At 50.8% G+C, this 22,117-nt stretch overlaps 2 protein-coding genes across 2 annotated transcripts in view; one reads left to right on the forward strand and one right to left on the reverse strand.

Annotated features, from left to right (window-relative positions):
* Positions 1-155: 155 nt before the first annotated feature.
* Positions 156-14,916, forward strand: Tmem43 (transmembrane protein 43). Its single transcript, XM_028773036.1, has 11 exons — positions 156-338; positions 3,778-3,927; positions 4,815-4,949; positions 5,333-5,427; positions 6,204-6,253; positions 6,520-6,589; positions 7,174-7,244; positions 8,440-8,561; positions 8,771-8,947; positions 11,576-11,693; positions 13,075-14,916. The coding sequence occupies exons 1-11, from the start codon at positions 327-329 to the stop codon at positions 13,275-13,277; spliced, it is 1,203 nt and encodes a 400-aa protein (XP_028628869.1). The 5' UTR covers positions 156-326; the 3' UTR covers positions 13,278-14,916.
* Positions 14,917-15,789: 873 nt separating this feature from the next.
* Xpc (XPC complex subunit, DNA damage recognition and repair factor) overlaps positions 15,790-22,117 on the reverse strand; it is a 26,226-nt gene continuing 19,898 nt past the window's right edge. The window contains exons 12-16 of the mRNA XM_028773026.1: positions 19,220-19,354; positions 18,963-19,132; positions 18,439-18,532; positions 17,640-17,729; positions 15,790-16,742 (exon numbers count right to left, since the gene is read on the reverse strand). Of these exons, the coding sequence (XP_028628859.1) occupies positions 16,527-16,742; positions 17,640-17,729; positions 18,439-18,532; positions 18,963-19,132; positions 19,220-19,354 (705 nt within the window). The 3' untranslated portion in view covers positions 15,790-16,526. The remainder of the gene's footprint in view (positions 16,743-17,639; positions 17,730-18,438; positions 18,533-18,962; positions 19,133-19,219; positions 19,355-22,117) is intronic.

Genomic DNA, 22,117 nt, shown 5'->3' on the forward strand with positions numbered 1-22,117 from the left:
TGCGCCCATCCAACTAGGCCGATACTACATTTCCCAGAAATCTTGCAGCGCGCACGCGCACCAGTGAAATTTTTTTTTTTGTAATTTTGAGTCGAAAGTGTCGGACGTCGGACTACATTTCCCAGCAGCCCTTGAGACGCGCACGCGCGGACAACTTGAGGCTTAGGCGGGGCGGTAACTCTTGTCCTGAGTCCCGCCAGGTCCTGGATTCCACGCGAAGTCTTGCAGCTCTGTAGCAGACAGTAGGTCACTGCATTCTGCGTTCCGGTCGTCAGCCCAATTTCTAGCGGAACAGAGCTAGACGGCAGCAGCGAACCAGGCCCACCATGGCAGCGAACGTGAGTGTTTCCTGATCCCCAGGCTACAACCATCATCCGGGCCTCTTTTTCCCTGGGTCCGCGCTGGGTTCTTGCGCGGTGCGACCCCAGTGGGTGCGGCTGCCCCTAGCTCCCTGAGCTCCTTCTTCTCGGGCCGCGCGTTTGTGGGACTCAGCTCTAAGTCGAGTCCGCTCGTGCACGGCTGATTTTTCCACTCCTAGTTTCTCTCTGGGCCCCCTGGGTATATGAAACTTGTGAAACTTGGGGAACTGAAGGACCACGGGGAAAGTGTTTGTCGGTGAGCAGATTTGATGAGGCTATCCTGCCCAGGTGGAGCTGTCCAGCAAATGCTGCTTTTGTCTCCGCTCCCTAGGGGGTGTGTACTCCTAGGCTGTGATTACTGTAGCAGGATGAGCCTGACTGGATGACCTGGAGAGGGAGGCTTTTCACTACTGCCGGGTTCCTGGTGCACTGATTTTGTTAGAGATCCTGGCTGAGGATAGTACCCCCAGACCTCTGGCCTCTTCCTACTGGAACTAGTCCTTAACTTTCCTAGTGAATCTTAACATTCATTTAACAAACGGAGCAGCACCACCTACTAGGAGACTGGGTGTGGGAGAAGCTGGTGACTCACCAATGCTTCTGGTGAAAGCGGCTCTGAAAGCCAGCTCAGGAGCACTGCCAGCCCCAGGCACACCCTCTCTCCCTCCTTGGAGTAGAGTGTCATTGCAGCCCTCCTTAGGCCTGTTACACCCTCTTCCCAGGACCCTCCTCTGTCTGGCATACTTCTTGGCCTCCTACACCTCCTTGGAAGCCAGAGTTTGTTTCACCCACTGTCCAAGCAATATCTGCTTGGCATATTGTCTGGCCCTGGAAGGGGAGGAGAACCAAAGGTTAGGAATGCTGCACTGGAGCCAGAGGAGAAGGCAACCAGCAGGCCAGCCTGTCAAGAGCAGGCAAACCCCTTCTGATCCCTATCATCAACGTCATATTTTACAGTCCCCCAGCAGAAGACACCTGCTTGGGTGCTCTTAGCCAGCTTGGCTTGCTACATGATCAGCTTGGGAAGGTGCTGGTGAGGGCAGGCTTTGGAGTCACACCTGGAGGCAAATCCAGATTCTTCCACTCTTAACTCCTCTGGGTTTATTCTCTCATGGGATAAGTTACTTTGAAATTTGAGAAAGGTTGCTGGGCACAGAGCCTGGTACATGGGAGGTACTTAATCCTTGAAAAAGTCACTTATAGGCTAGTACACACAGTCCTGCTAGACAGAGACCATCTTGGGTCTGACTCTCACACCAACAAACATAGACACAATAGACACAATGGGGTGTCTTCAGTAAGCATGCCTTTGTCCATCTATTGTTACATTACTTTCCTGGGAAGACTTGAACATTCATTCATGTCAGGATAACCATAGACCAACGGAGCAATTCCACTAACTCCATCTTGGGAAACCAAGAGGTTATTGGGCTTACTTGCAGGAGCATGGGTATCTCCAGAGTCCCACGCCAGCATGGGTGACTGCCTCTGGAAGGCTGCCTAGATGGAGATGTGTGCCCTCCCTCCCATTAGCCCTCTGCCTCCTGTATCTTCTAGCAGTACTACACACTGCTGGGGGTAGGACATAGGAGGGGGTGAGAGGCTAGAATCTCAGGTGAGGGTATAAAGATCCTCTTCTACTCTTCCAGGGAACATACCTAATCATGTGAGGGGCTCATTTGGACAATCTAAGCTGTTCTGATTTCAATATGACAATGGCTATGTCATGCCTAGGGACAGTACCAGATCCATACGATAGCTGAGTCACCAGGCAGGGTAAGCAAGAAATTCTTAAGACAATGAGTGGAACAAAAGCACCAGAATTCAGGATAACAACTTTCCTGTCAGGTAGGTATTCTCACCAGCAAGTGAGGAACCGGGACCAGAGAGGTGGAGCACATGTTACCAGGCTCACATAGCAACAGAGCTGGGATTCCAGGCCACTTTCCAGGCCCAGTGTGTTCCCTCCCATTGCTTCATCGCTTATTGATTCTGAGCCCAGTATGCTTGAAGTGGAATATGTTACTGAGGATACATAAATGTACACATGCGTGTGTGTATATATATATAGGTGCTATTTCCCACCTCACCTCTCTCCCAGCTGGAGCAAGATCTTCCTGGCCTCCTCCTTCCTGGCCTTAAGGGGAGTTAGTAGGAACACAGGTCTCCTTTTCCATTGTTCAGCTTGAATTTTAGCTAAGCAACGAAGAAGACAGTCTAGGGTAGAGGGGCCTGCCTGGGTTGAATACACCCAACAACTACTTACTAGTTGTTGATCTAGACAGATAACCTAAGTAGTGAGTCTCGATTTCTTCATCTGTGAAATGGGTATTGGTAGCCTCTTCACCCTTGAGCCAGCCCATGATTGGCTTGTAACAAATGAGTATGCCACTGTGGGCATCCTGCTGACTGATGATCACCTTCTTGTCTGCAGTGATTGTCCCTACTGAGTTTTATATGGTATTGTTCTGGATACAGTAGGTGTCCTCAGCAGGCCTGAGTCAACAGTGGAGAGCAGCCAGAAGAAATGGCATTAGCTATGCTCAAGGATTCTGTCTCAAATCCGTCCTCTGATCCTGGTCAGGAAGGGGTCTGGCTCTCTGAGGTGCCTGCCAGGTGACCACTTTGCATCTCTGTGACTTTCATCCACACCCATAGTCTGGGTGGCAGTTCTAGTTTCAGTTATGGAGAAATCTGATCATGTTCCTATTAGCTGTAACTCCCACAGGTGCCTATGAGGCCCCAGCATGGAACCACCACCCTAGGCTTTGGATTTTCACCCTGAACTTTACCCATGAGGAAATGGAGGCCCACAACTAGTGAGTGGCAGAGCCAGGATTCGGGCTTAGTCTCGGTCACTGGTGATGAGCACTAGACATACTTCAGACAATACCGAGCTGGGTGAAGCCTGCTCCACTGACCTGTGGCCTGTGGAAAGCTGCCTGGGCATGCCCGTCTGCTCTGTCTCTTCCAGCCCTTCACAGCCAGAGAAGACAGCCTGCTGCTCCACACCATTGCTCCACAGTCCCCTGCTGAGGGGACCCTGAGGTCTGCCTCTATGCTTCCTCCTCCAAGTAGCCTGTCTTGATGCCCTAGCTGGAAGGTGCACCCAGCACTGACACTCAGCACAGCCTCCTGGTAGTTCTTAGCCCCAAAAGGCCACTTACCACTCTCACAACACAGCACAGTCCTCAAGAGACCCAGCCGTTACTTCTCAAATTTAATCAAAAATACATTTCTAGCTGCTTTGTAAAATAGCTTGTTGGTGTCTTTAACATATGCTAACTTATAGTCCAGAAATTCTGTGCCAAAGGATAGTTGTCCACCAATGTCTGTGGGGAAGAGTCTCTTTTGGGAGTCTCCTTGGATACCAAAATTATTTCTCAAAACTCATCAACCCTGTCAATTTTCCCCTCAGTATTCCAGTACTGGCAGCAGGAAAGAACACATCAAAGTGACATCTGACCCCCAGCCAGGCTTCCTGGAGCGGCTGAGTGAGACTTCTGGCGGGATGTTCGTGGGGCTGGTGACCTTCTTACTCTCCTTCTACTTAATTTTCACCAACGAGGTAAGATGCAGGCTGAGGATCTAATGGCTGGGCTCTGAAACAAAGGGCCTAGGTCGTACAGGAGGGAAAGGGGTGCTGAGGTAAGCCGAAACACCTCAGTGTAAGCCAGAGGGGCAGTGAGTCAGTTCACACCCCTGAAAACCTGCTTCAGGCATGGCTGCATTCAGGTACTCACACTGGGTGACTGTGAATCTCTGCCTCTTTATTGGGACATTTTTCTTGGGCAGCCCCTTCGCTTGTGGGAGCAGATATGGACTCAGCATTTCCAATCTTACATCCAGTTTAGACTTAGAGAAAAAAGGAACCATGAATTTATTAATCAGTTTAACAACCATCTCTCAGGTTCTTGGCTTAGGACTCAGTCTTTTGAACCAGGACAGGACTCTGCCCCACCTGAAGTATATGGCCTGTCGGGGGAGGGGAGTAATCAGGAGATGCTGGAAAAGGTCCCCTGCCACCCTAGGTTCTCCAGGGGCTGCAGCTGGATATCTCCTTGAGGCCAAGGCCAGGCACCTTTGAGTGAGCCAGCTGAAGTGTGTCAGCTAAGCTGAAAACACGTCTGGTTGGTTAGGCCTGGACCACATGATTTGGACAGTGATTCAGATTGGCCTTTGTAAACCACATGGATTGGGAGCCAGTGGGGTGGAAGGCAGAGGGAAGTGGAGGCGCAGGACTAGTATAGGGAGACACAGAGCTTTTCCCCAGCTTCAGGCAGTCTGAGATTAGCAAGGTCTTCCTGAGAAAGCAGGAATCTTGGGTTCTAGTCTCCAGTCTGCAGTTGCTAGACCTCAACATCTCTGTTCACTGAGGCCCGGCCTTCGCTGTGCCCATAGCAAGGAGGCAAGCATCACCTAAGCTGTTGAAATCCCCTCTTCTACTTCTGACAGGGCCGAGCGCTGAAGACAGCCACCTCACTTGCAGAAGGGCTGTCACTCGTGGTGTCCCCTGACAGCATCCACAGTGTCGCTCCGGAGAATGAAGGGAGACTGGTACACATAGTTGGGGCCCTGCGGACTTCCAAGGTAGGCTAGGTGACAGGGTGGCAGTTGCTAACTGCTGTGGCTTAGGACTGGGCCTCAGACACAGAGCCCCTGTGGCTGTGTGGACAAGTCACTTCTCAGTCAGACTCCCCAGTGCTAATGACAGCAGTCACACAGCCACTCGGATGAGAGCATCTCAGATTACAGTTAGCATACAGACAGTCCAATGATAGTAACTTGGCTGTTTGAGCTCAGGATCCTAAGCATTGTGTTGAGAGCTGAGGTTGGCAGAATCACACTGGTCTCCCTCACCCTCACTTCCGGTCTTGCCACCTCTGTCTCTTACTTAGGTTGCTCTGGGCTGGGAACTCTGGACTGCCGTGAGCCTGGTCTTTACACTTTTGTTTGTTTGATTCATTTTGCAGCTCTTGTCTGATCCAAATTATGGGGTCCATCTTCCAGCTGTGAAGCTGCGACGGCACGTGGAGATGTACCAGTGGGTGGAGACGGAAGAGTCCAGGTGAGGAGCCGGGCACCGAGGGGTGGGAGGACACGGAGAGCTCAGGTGTCAAGCTAAAGGGCAGTGGCTTTCATGCAGACGCCATTTAACTAAATTCAAAGTGTAGGGTCTGCCTGTCAACAAAGTGTCAAACCCCAGCATTAGCATGGTGACCTTTTATCAGAGGTAGCAGTAATCTAGTACAGAGTGGGCCAAAGCAGAGAACTCACCTCAGCACCCTCACCTGGACCTTCCAGGATGCACAGCCCAAGGCTCAAATGGTACCCCTGGGATCAGTGTGGCCCTCCCACTACCCAGTCCCTGCTCAGCTTTTCCTGCATTGGTCTGTCTTCTTACAGAAGGTACAGGTTGCTTCCCAATTAACTCACAGCCTATCAGAAGGCCCAGGGCAGGCTCTCAGTGGCCAAAGGGGGTCATTTGGATCCAGGACTGGACTCAGTCCCACTTGAACTACACAGCCTGTGGGAGGAAAAGAGTAGTCAAGGGATGCTGGAAAAGGTCCTCTGCCACCCTAGGTTCTTTGAGCCCAAGGCCAGGTGCCTTTGGGCGAGCCAGCTCAAGTGTGTCAGCCTAGCCGAGAAAGCATATCTCTTTAGGCAGACCTTCTGGAGATAGTACCTGCTCTATGGAGGCTGAGGACTGTCTGTTCTGAGCCCACCAGGCTTTTACTCCCTGTGGGGAGCTGGGCCTTGAGGCTCCTTCTACCCTGAAACACTTAGAGAACAGATGGCCTTGGACACCTGAGCTGATTCCTGCTAACTATGCTTTTTCTGCAGTGAGTACACAGAAGACGGACAGGTGAAGAAGGAGACAAAGTACTCCTACAGTGAGTCCCAGACCTCCAGGCCTCTGTATATCCCCAGGACACGTGATTGCCATCCTAGTGCAGGCTGGCAGTGGTGGGCAGTACAGTGGGGCTGTGGGCAAGTGTGGAAGGCCACAGCACTCCAGTCGTCAGAGTCCTGCATGCATGCCCAGCATCCAGGGAGGCCTGAGCAGCCACCCTGATCCCCAAGGGCCATGGGTGCTAGTAAGAGGATGCTGAGGCCTCTCTTAACTGCTCTGAATTGTCCCTTCTTTCTCTTCATGCAGACACAGAGTGGAGGTCAGAAATTGTCAACAGCAAAAACTTTGACCGAGAGATTGGCCATAAAAACCCCAGGTGAGAATTTGGCCCAGGTCCGAGTCCAGCCTTGCTTTACCCTTGCAGGCTCCAGCCTCAGTTAATCTGAGTAATGGTTGAGTTATCTCTGCCCTACAGGTTGGCAAACACAGGAGACGTAGTTTTAACAGTAAGCCCTGTGTTGACGCCACATACATCAAGGCCTGGTCTTTGCTGACCCTCAAGTTATCACAGGTCTGGTGACAGACTGAGTCTCTCTGTGCACTGAAGTACTTTGTTACTCTTAGCCCAGGTTGGTGGCTCTAGGGGACAGTGGCATTTGTTTGAGCCTTGTTAGGATTCCTTTGGGAGAACTCACTCTATGGCGTGAAGTGAGGACAGTGATGTAGCTCTTGGGCTTGGCTAGATCATATGCAGCCGTGGTCCGGGTTGTCCAGGAAAGCTGTCCAGTTGGAAGCTGTTGGGGCTAGAAGTGCTATGTGGTCATGGCTAATAGGGCAGGGCAGGCTGCTGGGTCTGGGTCAGAGAGTATGAGTCTTCTTCCTGGGTGCATTACGACACAAAGGTAAGCAGACAGATCCCATCCTGGTGCCCCAGTACTGATTGCCCCCTCTCTCCTACAGTGCCATGGCAGTGGAGTCTTTCACAGCGACTGCCCCCTTTGTCCAGATTGGGAGGTTTTTCCTCTCAGCAGGTGAGTCTCAGGCCCCCTATGGAGGTGCCTACACAAAGGCCTTTCCATCCCTTTGGTCTCTTCCAGGGCTGGTGTCCTAGCACCTAGCAGGTCCACAGTCTATGGTGGTTGATATCAGAGTCTAGCTGGCCCCATCTCAGAATCATATCTGAGCTGGGGCCAGAGGGAAGTGAGTTCTCAGAGGGTAGAACCCCAACTCCAGCCAGTTCTTCTGAAGCCTAGACTGTTCTAGAAATTATTCCAGGTACTACATCCTTGTCACCTTTCTGTGCATGTCTATTCTGAGCAGATATTGCACCAGAGACCTGCCTCAGGCAGCTCTCAGCCAGGAGTTCAGACAAGGCCTTCCCTCCCTCCGACCGCTGGCTCCACCTGTGAGCCCTGCCCAACATCTAGCTTTGGCACAAGGAGGTGCATTGCAGCCTCGTGTGACTGTAAGGAGAAACCCACAAGGTTTAAGGTGGCACCATGAGTCACAGGAATGCCTAACCTGGGAGGGTGACAGAGAGACTCTTGAGACCCAGATAGCAAGCAAGCTTAGCCTGGTTGCCCCAACAGCTCTGCCACTCAGCTCATGCCTAGGATGAAGGGAACTCCAGCCTGGATGTAGATGGGTATGTTCTGAGGAGGAGTAGCAGAATCCAAATTACTCTCAGAACTGTAGCCAAACTGGCTGAGCAGGAGAGGGCATGGGAAAGCCATTCTGGAGGAGCTAGTGATTGAGTTAGGCCAACTCTGACACAGGGGAGTTCTAGAAGAGGTGAAAGTGGAGAGAAGGGCATTGCAGCTGGTATGGCACATGCCTGTCAGCCAGCACTCAGGGAGCTGAGGCAGGAGGATCACAAGTTTGAGGCTAACTTGGGCTACATAGTGAAAGCCTGTCACCAAACAAAAAAAGAGCCCATGCATGACAGCGTAGGTGTGTCATCCCAGCCCTTGAGGAGTGAAGGCAGTAAGTTCGAGTTCAAGGTCACCTTCAGCTTTGGAATGAGTTTGAGGCTACCATGGGCTACATGAACCCCACTACCTAAAAAAAGTTCACTCCATCTTGGAAAGACAACTAAGCAAAAGCTAGAAGGTGTAGGCTTTCGGCCCTGCTGTCTAAGGGCATCAAAGATAGAGTGTCAGGCTACAGGGTTAGCACACAGGGGTTCTGAGTGGAGTTCACGGTTCCTGAGCATTCTGCTTCCCTCAGGCCTCATTGACAAGATTGACAACTTCAAGGCCCTGAGCCTGGCCAAGCTGGAGGACCCTCATGTGGACATCATTCGCCGAGGAGACTTTTTCTACCACAGTGAAAACCCTAAGTACCCGGAGGTACGTGGGCATGTGGGCTGCTCAGACAGCAGAGGCCATGGCTTTTGAGTAGTAGTGTGTGCAGCAGCTGGACCCAGGCTGTGCTTTCCCAGTGAGACTGGATACCAGGGGACGGGATAGTCAGGACAACAGAGTGAACAGCAGCCAGGCGCTGGAGAGTTGACAGGATCTCTGTTCACTAACTCCTTCCACTTCTCTTCCACCCTCAGGTTGGCGATGTTCGAGTCTCCTTTTCTTATGCGGGACTGAGCAGTGATGACCCTGACCTGGGCCCGGCTCATGTGGTAACTGTGATTGCCCGGCAGCGAGGTGACCAACTAATCCCATATTCCACCAAGTCGGGGGACACCTTGCTGCTCCTGCACCATGGAGACTTCTCAGCTGAGGTGAGTTGCGGCTGCCTGTGTGGGGACAGGCACAGCCTGCCCTTCTTCCCAGTGCTGTTTAAGAAACCCCACCTCTAGAGGTCATGGCCAGTGTCTTATGGCAAGGAAGGGAACTTGTCAGCAGCCTCCTGTGTGATCAGGGCACTGAGGACAAGCACTGCCCTCTCAGGCTGTGAGCCTTGGGGTGGGGGGATTTTGAGAAAGACCGGGAAGTGAGGATAGGAGTGTGGGCAGCCATGCTCCAGAATGATGGGTATCTAACAGACAAGCAGTTTCTGTGGTCAGGGCCACTATGACAAGCCATTCTTGTGGAGGCCTCAAAATAGACAGGTCCACCCTAGAGTAATCAAGTCAGGGAGGAAAGGCTTCACTTCGTCAGTGGACACCAGGAAGAGAAGAGGCCACTCTGGGGTACCTCTTCTTCCTTCAGGGGCACCAATGCAGGGTTTGGAGCTGTAGTATCAGGGCCATGTGAGTGAGGTGATCACCTACACACAGGTCCCACAGTCCACTGGGTGTGGCTTTTCCAGCTGTATTTGGGAAGAATCATGTCTTACCCAGTGCTGAGATGGAGGGATGCTGACTCTCAGTTCTGAGCCTTTAGAACAGAGAGTCAGTGTTGATTCTCGCTCTTGCTCATACAGCCAGAGGATCATTGCTAGGCCTTCCCTGTGTATATTAAGCAAAGGTGGGGGTTTCCAGGACAGACAGAAAAGGCCAAGGGTACAGTGGTTTCAGAGCATAGCTGTGGCCCTTCTGCTGCTATTGCTGGGTGCTCAGCTGCTCTCTGTCCTCCCTTCCAGCTACAGCCAATGTGTCAGTGTCTGGGCACAACCTGCTCCTTTTACCTGGCCAAGATAGGGTGTGGTTGGTCTTTATTGGGGAGCCTGGTTACCAAGTTTAGGGTGGGGCTACTACCTCCCAGCCTGGGCTGAGTCACCCTAGGGACCGCTCTGAAATTAGAAAGTCATTTTCTCTCCCAGGACTTTCTTTGCCTAGCCCCTGGTTTCCAGCCTTCTCAGGCAGATTCCCAGGTCTCAGAGCTATTCTCCAGAAAGTGGTAGGTAGGATGTGTGGCTGAAGAGACCCGAGAGGAAGGTTTGGCTATAGACAAGCCAGCAGGCACACAGAACTGAGAAGAAAGCTGGGCCCCTAAGTCAGAATGCTGGAACTCCAGGATCTGGAGAGTTTAGGGGTTCAGACCCCAGCACTGTTCACAGGCCCCTATCAAGCTGCCACCTCGTCCTGGCACTGCCTCCCACCAGCTACAAGCCAGAGTCTTTTCCTCATCTGTGAAATAAAGCATGTTAAAAACACCACCACCATCATCCGCATCTCACGTGGGTAGCACAGGCATATCCCAACAGTTTCCATGTTACACTGCCTATGGTGAGGCTATGGGGTTTTGTGACAACCTCACAGAGCCTCAGCTTCCTGTCTCTGTAAAACAGGGAAGAAGATTCCAGTTGGGTTAAGAGTTAGATCAGTGTGCTGGTTAACCACGAGACCGTGACAGCCAAATGCTGAGACGGCTGTTGTCCATCACCGTGTGTTGTCTTAGTGTTGGACAGTCAGAGTACTGTTCAATCCAGGGCTGGGAAAGACTCAGGAGAAATTGCATCTGAGCCGAGACTGGAGGAAGGTACGGAGCTCCTGAGCAGCTGTGGGCACAGTCTGCACAGGACAGAGCACTTGATCTGGGGGCCCGGCCCTGGTGGAGGGTCAGAGTGGGCTGGAGCTGTGGCAGCTGCTGTATGAGAATGAGGCGAGGAGAGGAGACAGGGAGGCCAGCGGGGCTAATGTTCGAGCTCGGTGTGGAACAGTGATGGTGTGGACTGTGGTAGACAGCAGGGAAGCAGCTGACAGAGCTGGCTTCTATAGTGAGAGGAACCTTGCTTCTGTGGTGGGGGGAATGGTGGGACCATGCCACACATGACCCCAGGTTGTGCAGGTGGATAGGTGGTCGGGTTATGTGCTGCCATGGAGAAGACAGAGAGTCAGGTTAGGGGGTGGGGGGGGTGGTCTGAGTCAGTCCCGGCATGCCAGAAGGGTTGACATTGTCTAGGAGCCTGTAGGAACCGGGCAGTGTGGCCCAAAAGCAGCACTGCACGTATAGCATTGTTTCAGTTACAGGCTCATGGGGTGCATGGCAGGTCCTATGCAGAGTGGATGAAGCAGCCAAAGGATGTCAGCATTCACAGGCTAGGAAGAGAACCAGGGGCAGCAATGGGAGCAGAAGGCACAGCCTTCAGAGTAGGAGGGAGTCAGTTGGAGTCAGTGTTCCTGAAGCAGCAAGCACTGTCCTGGGGTTGAGGGCTAATGCTTCACCTAGGACCAGTATGCACTCCCAGACAGTCCACTCAGATGGATGGACAGTATCCACGTATGGGATAGATACAGTGGGAAGGATGGTGACCTTTTTTCCACGTGAGACCACAAGCTAAAGCCACAAAGATATCTTGTTCCACATTCTTGAGGCAGACAGGCAGAGACTTAGACAGAGGTGAGAGGTTTGTCTGTCTCCCTGTGCTCTGTATAGAAATGTCAATAGCACCCCCACCGCCACCACCAGGACCCGCACTGCTGCTTGGTGACTGAGTCATGACACCATGCCACCTTTTCCTACAGGAGGTGTTTCGTAGAGAACAGAAGAGCAATTCCATGAAGACATGGGGCCTGCGGGCAGCTGGATGGATGGCCATGTTTATGGGCCTCAACCTCATGACACGGATCCTCTACACCCTAGGTAGGTGTGGAAGGTACAGGAGCTAGCCTTTCAGCCTGATAGGATTCTTAAGAAAGACAGCAAACATCTGGCCTGTCTGTGTCCCCCATAGGTAGCTTTAAGATGAGTGAGCAGAGAGGGACAGGGCACTCATACCTGTGGAGGGTGGGAGGCTGGGCCAGTTTGCATGATTGGGCTGCTCTGCTCATCCTTGTCTCCGGAACTGAGCAGCTGTGTGGAGGGGGCTTACCAGCCTGCGGTATGAACTGGATCTATACCTGAAATCCCTCAAGTCAGTCATGGATAGCCCTGCCTCGGCTTCCTTTTTTGCCCCTATTTGGGAGTTTCATGTATGGAAACACCCTCCAGAGCCAGACCAGGTTTGCAGCAGCTAGCACATCTGGAGCTTGGGGAGAGGGTGCTCATTTGTCCTGAGTCTGGCATCAGAGAGCCCAAGTTTAAGCCAAATTGGTTCACGCCCTGGTGCCCAGGACATGGGGTGTGCCAGGCTGGCATTGTCCATGCAGGAGGAGCACCTGCTTAGGGAGACTCGGTACCAAGTCCTAGTGTGTCCCCATCCAGCCTCCGTGTGCTAGCAGAAATCCTTCCCCCACTGATGTCTGTGGCTGAGAGAGGTGTGGCTGGAGCACATCCAGATTGACAGTAGCTGTTGGGGGTTCAGGGGGACTTCCCCATTTACAGATGGGAAACTGAGGTCATCCATCCCTCAGACTTTCCCTGGACATCTGAGGTGTGCTCACAAATACCAGCCACATTGTGGGCACGCCAGAGAAGGATCAGAATTTAAACTGAACTATCTTGGCCATGTAACTGAGGACAGGCTAATCCCTCTGAGTCTCAGTCCCCACCATGTTTGAGATGTCCTATCTGTGATCCTGGCTTTTCCATTGGAGGCCTACTGGCACTTAGGGCAGAGGTAGTGCAGAGGGATAATACAAGCTGTGGCAGGACCCACGTAGCCCTCCCTATCCATCAGTAAACATGACCTGCTGGACACCGAGTACTTGTAAAGCATGGAGCATTGAGGCTAGACAAGCCTGTCCTATGGAGGCTTGGCACAGAGGCTCAGAGCTCAGGCTCTGACTAAACAGTGTAGATTGTCAGTGTTGGCTCTAAGAGAGAGAGATTTATGGGCGTCTTTTCAGTGGCTTCAGCGTGAACTTTGGAGGTCCAAAGCACTCATACCTGGGACTGGGCTGCACAGGAATAATGTTGTGGTAGCTTGCTGAGCCCCTCTGCCCCCCATCCCCTTTATCTTAGGTATGTGTGTGGCCTTTGGCTCTACTTATTGATACTTTCCTCCCTCAAATGGCAGAGAGGAGCAGTCTAGGACAGGGAGCACAATCTCCTCAGGGACTCATGGTCTTTCCTTTCCCCACAGTGGACTGGTTTCCTGTCTTCCGAGACCTAGTCAACATTGGCCTGAAAGCCTTTGCCTTCTGTGTGGCCACCTCGCTGACCCTGTTGACTGTGGCAGCTGGCTGGCTCTTCTACCGACCACTGTGGGCTGCTCTGATCGCCTGCCTGGCTCTGGTGCCCATTGTCATTGCACGGACCCGGGTGCCAGCCAAAAAGCTGGAATGAATCCTGAGAGGCCAGGTTCCCTGTCACCTCTGCTCAGCTCCAGCTGGAGCAGTCATCTACACACCCCCCACACTTCTAGGGGCCAGTGTCCACACCTGCATGTAGGGTTCGGTGTTCACCAGCTCATGTCTTCTCCACTTCTTGCCAAAATGCAGCTTTGGTGGCCAGAAGCAGCCTGAGGATGGCAACTCAGCGAGTACTGTCCTGCTTAATGCCTTCCCCTCTCGGGCTTCATTCCACCCAGCTGTCAGCTGACCCGCTGGTGAAGGGCTCAGCCTTCTTACTGCCCATCCCCCATTGCTGGAACCAAGTCCCAGGACTGCCACAACCAGTAGCTACAACTGCAACCCCAGAAAACAACCATCACCCTCTACTGCTGGCCACACCTCATCAGTAGACACCCCGTACCCAGGCTTGGAGGAGTGCACCCCACACCAAGTCTCTGGGTAGAACCTGATGTGGCCTGAAGAAACCCTGAAGATCTTATCCCAAAGGTCACTGTCACTGTGGCGGGACGGAGTGCTTCTGTATGGGCTCTTAGGCCTCTGGTTCTAGGTTCTATTACTCCACTTCTTCTTGAGTTCTTTCCATCCCAAAAAGGACAGTGGGAATGGTTCACACTTGACAGTTGCTGTTACTGAAATGAACTCAGCAGAAATGGTGTCTCAGTGGCTTTGGCTTGACTGATTTTTTAGTTCCTGAGGCCATGGGGAAACTTTAGCTTTGCTCTGCTTTTTGAACCAGTGTTAGGGGAGTCACTTGTGCTGGGTTGGGACTGTGGAAGAATGTATCCCCTTTATCCCCTGCTATCATAGACGATCTGTTCACTTGAAGGTGATTTTGATTTTGTAGTCAGTGTTACAAAAAAAGGCTGGAAGCTTTTGTACTAAGTGGGCTCATTCACAGTGACCTCCAGTCAACTAAAGCCAAGAATCAGGACTCTGGCTTGCTGCAGGAGGCCCATGTCGGGCCCTTTTCCATGGGAACGCTTCTGACCTTGACACTCCAGCCTCAAGCAGTTGCTGCAGGGTGGTTCTTTTTGCATTTAATGCCCATCACTGTCCTCATCCCAAATAAAATCCATCCATACTAACGGACATAATTTCTAAGTCTCCTTGCTGTTACACCCTTTGAAGGGATGTTTAGCCCTGATGTGGTCACAGAGCCTTGGTTTATCCTGTACCTCATTTCTGTTTGCAAACTGGTTGCTGTAGTAACAAGAGTGTTTGGTAGCTGACTAAGGTGTCAGAACCCCTGACCCTAGTGATATGTAACAGTTTCTTTCATGTCCTATGGTATCTCTGCTTTCAGCTGGGTAAAAGTACAGCCAGAGGTGGCTTACTGGGTTTAGGATGGAAACAATATTCACTACTGTTCAGTGCATGCTAGTACAATCTCTTCGAAACTCCAAAGATGGTTTGGGAAAATACAGTACAATTAGTGATGGCTAAAAACGCAATGCTTGGGATTCAGTCTGTGTAACATTTTCTTATATGGTTTTTACCTGCCAGCTCAAAAGTTAAGAGGAAATTATGGAAGAGTAATTTGATGTCTTTGAGAAACCATGAGGTTTGTATTCTTTGTATTAAAATTTGAAATAAATTTCTACTTACCTTTTGGTATAGAATCTTGCCAGTAATCTTTTGCTGTTGCATTTTTTTTTTTTTTTTTTTTTTTAAGGAATCAGACTCAACCCAGTCCACTCAGCTCATCGCTGTTGAGTGGTTTCAGCTCTTTCCGGAAGGGCAGCTCGATATTCACTCTAAGTCTACTTTGTCTTGGCTTTACTTAAAGTAAATGACTCATGCTTCACGAACCTTGAGAATGTGCTAAAAGCATGATGCACAGCTCAAAGCACTGGTTTTGAGTGGCACACAGATCATGTCTGCCCTACTGACTCATGGTGTTGGGCCAACCTGTTGCATCTGTAAAATGGGGCCAGAGCCTGTCACCATAGATAGCTGTGATGAGTAAATAAACTGAAGCTCAGGTAGCTGGGACACAGCACCTCTTCACGGTTTCCTTCCTGTCTGAGGCACTGCCACGCTGTTCTCAAGCAGGCAAACTTTCCAAGGCTAACATGTCATCCCCATCATGCCTCCTCACAGCTGACACCTGCCAGAATAGGTTACATCTTCAGAGACGTGGTCATGCCTAACCAAAACCCCGGAAATGGAATCGTGTTTAGGAAGCTTGTCAGGCTCTGGTGCAGAAAGTACCAGAGTGCGGTTTCCACGGTGACCCTCGTCTGTTTCCCTTCCAGTGTCCAACATGAGTCATACCCCAAGTGTTTTGTTTATTTGCCTTGGTAAGAGTGACTCAACATTTTAAAGAGTCAAAGATGAAGCAATAGCAAATATGGTCACATGAAAAAAGCTTCCTTGGTGTGTGAGGAGTTCCTAGACTCCATGAAAACACACCTGAGCTTTCACCAAATCTCACTGCACACAGAAATCTGTTACCTGGACCCTCTTAGCTGGTTTAAGGCCTGAAAAAAAAAAGTGCAACCAGGGGCTTTTAGGTAAATGCTTTATTTCCTGTAGGTTCTATAAAAGGACTCTTTCCTGAGAACCGCATACAGCAGCTTAGAAAATGTATCATCAGTACAGAGTAAATGTATCCAGAATTGAATAAAAGGTAACCAAAACCTAATCTTTTATGAACATTTTCATAATTCTCTATTTGTTTTTCTTTCTTTCTTGATTTTTAGCTCTTTGTTCTAGTCTGTCAGTATAAAATCCCCAAAGTGCCTTGACAAGAGATGACCTGTGTTCTCTGACAAAAGAGCAGCAGGCAGTACTGGAAACCTGACTCAGGAAGGCAGGCCTAAAAAGCAAATGCCCTGGGCCTGAAGGAGAGAAGCAAGCAAGAGTTCCATGTGTGAGCTGCACTAAAGGAGGATTTGTCTCAGTGCTCCAATACCCATAAATTTCCTAGTGACTTCTATTTAAAAAACAGAAATAAAGGACAGATAAGGCATTGTGGTATATGCCTGTAATCTCAGCTCTCAGTATAATTTAAATTTGAAGCCAGCTGGGGCAACAAATAAGACCCTCTAAAACAAACTCACATTTCCAGATACCAAGGTAAAGTGTTCCAAACAACAGAGTGGGCTCTGGTCAGCTTACCAGCTTACTATGGGTATCTGGCTGGGCTGGTGTCAGACTAATCTGCTGCACAACTTCCATCTGGCCTATAGTCCCCAGACCCATCAGCTGTCTGCCTTCTCTGGCCTGGTAGACACTGGCTTTATAGCTTCTCAAATGGGAAGAGATGGGAGGCTTCTGCCACCCGCCTCCTCCGAGTCATCTTCGTGTACTCGGGCTTCTGTTCTTCTGTAGCCTCTCGGTTCTGTGGCCAGGAGGCAGCCAGAACTCTGGCTGCTTCTGCTTGTGAACTGGTCCCTTCCTCTTCATCAGAAGAGAGTCCGCCTCCTGCATTTGTGTGGGGAGCTGCTGCCTCACTCTGGGGGAAAGACAGTGGCCAAAGTTAATGGTTAGCTGCAGATAATTGACTTTATAAGGACCAGAAAAAACCTTGAGCCTGCCTGGGCCTCTTGGAAGGGAAGGGTGGTGCTTTGGGAGCCCAGGCTGACTTGCTGGCCTTCCCCAGTCTAGGAGCTCATCCAAGCAGGTACTTAAGTGAGAACTGCTGGTGGAAAGAGGATGTCCAGGCAGACAGCTCTATCAAGTCCAGGGGCAAACAGCTCTTGTTGTGCGTATCACCTCACTCTGATACAAATGTATGGTATTTTCATCTGCTTAGAGCTTATGACCAACCTCCAGCACTAAGGGGCCTGAGGCTGGTTGGGTTAGCTGGAGAGGAGTCCTGGATGGACAGTAAGACAGAAATGGGTAGCCAAGAGCAAGTGAGAACAAACCAGATGAAGGGGTCCCTAACCAGAGTCAAGGGAACACATGACCAAAGTGTCTTTAGCAGGCAAACAGGCAACAGGGAGATCATAAAGGGAAAAGAACATTCAGAGCATGGCATGTTGGGTCCAACTTAGTACCCATAACTCAACTGTTCTAAGTTCTGCCTGTACAGGGATGAAAGCCATCCCCCATACCCAGTCCTGTGGACAGGTGCCCCAAGTACATAGAATGTGCAGGCTGGAAGCTGGTCACAGTACTGGGAGTCCTGGAAGCCAGGAGGTGCAGACACAAAAGGCCCAACACACTTAGTTGCCTATATGGAACTCAGTGTAAGTGTCTAGCTTAGGGTAACAGGACACAGAGCAGGGCAGGGCAGGAGCAGCTAGCTGAGGTCAACAGGCAGGCTCTCTAATATAAAGCCACTGACAACGTGATGTCACAGAATCTGACCCCAGGCTTGTTTTGTCTACAAAGGCCCCATGCTGACCTTGGCCCCATAGCGGAGTTTCAGCCTCTCTCTGATGAGCAATCCTCTGACCAGCAGCTTCCAGTTCCCCAGCGCCCGCTTCTCCTTTTTCTGCAGACAAAAGTAAAGGGAGGAAAGGTGAAGCAACCATCATCAGAAAAACATTAGGGCGGAGCCTGACGCTCTGTCACTTGTATCTATATAATTCAGGTTAGGAGAGGTTAGAGCATCTGCTGCACAAGAACGAGAGGCTGGGTCCCTGGAACTCACATAAATGCTGGGTGTGCATGGTAACCTGCCTGTAATTCCAGTCTCAGGGAGTGCAGACAGGATTCCCAGAGCAAGCTGGCTAGCTATCAGTGAGCTGACTCTGGGTTTGATTGAGAAACCCTGCCTCAGTGAATAAGGTGGGGGAATGACTGAGGATTTCAGATATGAACCTCGGGCGTCCACAAGCATGAGTGCCTCCCCTGTGCCCCATAAACCTGTGTATACACACATGCACACACCATGTACAAAAAAGAAAAAAAGATAGGGAAAGCCACCAGCAACCAAGTCTTTTATAATGAGGTCTAGAATCTGGGCCTTCCAAATCTGGGCCCACAACCCCTAGAACATACATGCAGGCAGGGAGGGGACAGGATAGTGAACGTGGCACATGGGTGGGAACTGTTTTACCCAGCATTCACCCCTACGATGATGCCCTCTGTCAAGCACCAGAAGAGCTAACATATGGACCCTCCCACCTCTTTCCATGATGCAAGGAGGACCCCAGTAGGAACTTGCTGCTCTCTTCCAGGGCCTGATTCACACCACTTACCTCCTTCTCCTTCTTTTCAATGATGGCCTGTTCATTCTCCCAAGCAGTCACCAGCACGTCTCTGAACTCCTCACAGACAATGTAGCCATCAGTTCTGTGGGAACGTTAATACAGATGAGCTCCCGGAGCTGGCCACCGACCCGGCCCTTCCTCCTCTCTTATTCAGAAGCCAGTAGCCCTTTCTGAGTATTTGGGGCCCTGATGGACATTTCTGCCCAGCCAGAGACAGATGCCAGCCATGCAGGAAGGCAGGCTTATGGGAACCTGTACCTCTTCCTCCGCAGATCCTACCTGAATGCTAGAGTTCCTAGCCCTAGTCCCACTTCATCCACTGCTCACGCCTTGGTCCCCAGCCTGGGGCAGTGCTTTGGTTTAAGCAGGACCAGGACACTCAATGCATTGGGTCTATTGCTTCTAGCTAGAAGCTGGGCCTGATCAGGGGATAAGACTGACTTTAAACCCACAGTCAAATCTGAAAAGTGTGTGCCACCAGCCTCAGCTGCCACCAAAGGCCCCTTACGCACACTGGATGGCAATAGCCTCCATGGAAATCGAAGCCAGTGATGGCCTGCACACAGTCGATGCCCAGCTTGCGGGCCACACGGTGCAGGTTAGGCAGGTTCATCTGGACACAGCCAATAGGCATCATGCTGGGCAGGAAGAGATACACGTTTCCAAACTCATTCCGAGGTACCTGCAGAGACAGGCATGCCAGAGAGTAGCTGGATGGAAAACAGGGCAGCCTACTGACCCCCACCCCCACCCCCAGAGCTGCCCTTACCTTCCCATCTACAGCTACAGGAGGTTGATACTCTTCTGTCTGCCAGTGACCATAGAGGGCCAAGTCATTGTAGTCATGCAGCTGGGGCTCCGAAAGCCGGGCTTTCCGGGCACGGTTAGAGAAGCCTTTCACCATCTACTCCAGAGGAATCGGACGGGTTATAAGAAATGCTTCCTGCTCTAGGACTCAGCCCACACCAGGCCCTGAGTGCTGTCCATCTGACAGGTGGGCCTTCACTAGCCAGCTCATGCAGGGCACTACATGGTTCTCTCTCTTTGAATAGGGGAGGTGAAACAGAACTTTGCTCTGTAGCTCAGGCTAGTCTCTCGCCTGAGTCTGAGATCACAGCTGTGCCATCATGCCTGACCTCTGTGCTTTAGATAACCACTAATCTCAATGAGCTCAAGAGGTGCAGCCCACGCGCTATTCTGTACCCAAAGCTACAGCTCATGAAGGCTTTTAAGTTCTGTCCTAAGTTCTGACTCCCATTACAATGAGAAAGAGGCCTTAGAGATGAAGTGACTTACTTAAGGTACCATGGTTTATCGGTGAGAAGAGCCAGGATTTAATCCTGGTAACTTCCCATCTCTCTTTAGAGAGGACCAATCACTATCCACCCACTGTCACCTGTGGAAAGCAGTGTCTGGTTGGCACCCCAGTGCACAAATGCCTGGCAGCCAAGACCTAGAGCTTTCCTGGGTAGCTAAGGGGAGGAAGGAGGAGTGGCAAACAGGTTGCACAGCACAGACGGCAGCAAAGGCAATGGCTAAGGAATGACGCCTGAGCCTAGGCACACAGGCTGCTCTGGTGCAGGGGTCAGGTCAGCAAAGGCTGCTGGTAAGGGGCTACATGTGGCCTCTCAACCTTTTCACTCTTTTCCTTTTAAAAACTTTTGGAAAATCACTCTTTAGATAGAGAGCCCACCAAAGGGTCTCAGGCTTGGTATGGTCCAAGCTACCGTCTACTCCTCTAGGCATAACCTCAGCTATCCTTGTGGGACTCAGCTGACTTCCGGTTCTGACAGTCTCCTCAAGTAGCTATTTGCTCTGGTTAGGTTTTTATTGTAACATGACACAACCTAGAGTCATCTGAGAAGTGGGAACCTCAGCTTTAGAATTACCTAGATTAGATAACCTTGCCTGAGGCCATATGAAAGATGTGAGAAAGCCCAGCCTACCCTTTTTGGCACCATACCTGGGCAGGTTTCTTTTCTTTTCTTCTTCTTCTTTTTTTTTTTTTTTTTTTTTTTTCCGAGACAGGGTTTCTCTGTGTAGCCTTAGCTGTCCTGGAACTCACTCAGTAGACCAGGCTAGCCTTGAACTCTCGAACTCAGAAATCCGCCTGCCTCTGCCTCCCAAGTGCTGGGATTAAAAGCGTGCGCCACCATCGCCTGGCTACCTGGGCAGGTTTCTAAGAAAGCTAGCTGGGCGAGCAAGCAAGCAAGCAAGCAAGCAAAGTTCCTCCTTTGCTCCTGCCATGAATTCCCCCGATGATAGACTGTGACATGGAAGTGTAGACCAAAGAAGCCCTTTCCTCCTCCAACCTGCTTTTGGTCATGGTGGTTACCACAGCACTAGAACAAACCAGGCCTCTGTCCATCCAGCAGTGCTCAGTGAAGTCACTGAGCATCTTTTCCATGCCATGACAGCAATCATGGACACACGGGAAGAGGCAGTGGCGGCTGACAGAGCTCAGGCTGTGGAGGAGATGTAAGGAATACAGGGTGGAACGGGAGCTGGCCTCAGGGAAGCCGAGACATAAGTGGGACAGGGAAATGTTGACCAGCACGTGGCTGCAGAGAAGGGCAGTTAGGGCCTCAGGACAGGGAGAACAGCTCCATCAAGTGCCAAATGTGGTCTAGAAAGGAGGAGACAGGTACGACAGCATCAACCATGATCACGTGAGGCTGCTGGCGGAAGTGATGGGCAGCTAGGGCCAGTTCGGCACACAGGGCACTGTGTTCCAGAAAGAGCCACAGAACTAATATAGAGAATGCATTTGATCTAGGAAGGAGGCTGAGACTGTTACTCAAGGAAGAGCCACTGAGGCAGGATGATGGAAATCAGAACAAAGGAGAAATCTGGAGACATTCAAGAAGTGAGTGCTACATGACCAATCATGGGTCTAATCTGAACTAGGATACTGAAAGTCAAACACAGAATTACAAATAAGGACTTAATAAAATTTATTGTATTGATTAATAATTTTATTATAATTTTATATTTAATAAATTTAACAAATAATTTTATAAAATAAATTATAAATTAATTTTATTAATTTATGAATGGCTTCTATAGATAACTGTGACTCTTAACTATAATCCATGGGACAGCACTAGTCTGAGATGGAGAAGGTCTAGGGCAGATCCCAGCAGGCAGTTCCATGAACTCAGGCCACGGCTGGCAGCAGCCACTACTGAAACCTGCCACCCCTTCCCACTAGCTGAGGGCCCACCACCAGCTCCACAGTTACAGCCCCCCCCAGGGCTCCACCTCCAAATGACAAAAGAACAGTAAGTGTATGGAAGGGCCACTGTGCTCTGCTAGTGTGATTGCGGCAATCCTCAGAGAAACGTCTGTAACACCTTGCTGAGTTCATGGCTCTCACAGACAACTAACCTAAAGATGTCAGAGTCAGAGGCAAGCGCTGTCTGTGATCAGGGCCTGTGAGTCCCGCTAAGCCGAGGATGTTACTAACTGCAAAGCCTCCTGGGAAGACATATCCTGTTCTAACTCTAGTCTTCTCATCTGAAAAACCGACATTATGGTATTGATTCCTACGGTCACTGAAATGCAACAGCAAATGCTTGGTGAACAACTGTTGTGCAGGGCAACCAGGCTCGTAGAGTTCTCTATGAATCAGGGCTTGAACCTTAGGATAACCCAGCAACCCAGCTCT

The sequence above is a fragment of the Grammomys surdaster genome, unplaced genomic scaffold (genome assembly GCF_004785775.1).
Source record: "Grammomys surdaster isolate TR1022 unplaced genomic scaffold, NIH_TR_1.0 220, whole genome shotgun sequence".
Classification (NCBI taxonomy): Eukaryota; Metazoa; Chordata; class Mammalia; order Rodentia; family Muridae; genus Grammomys; species Grammomys surdaster.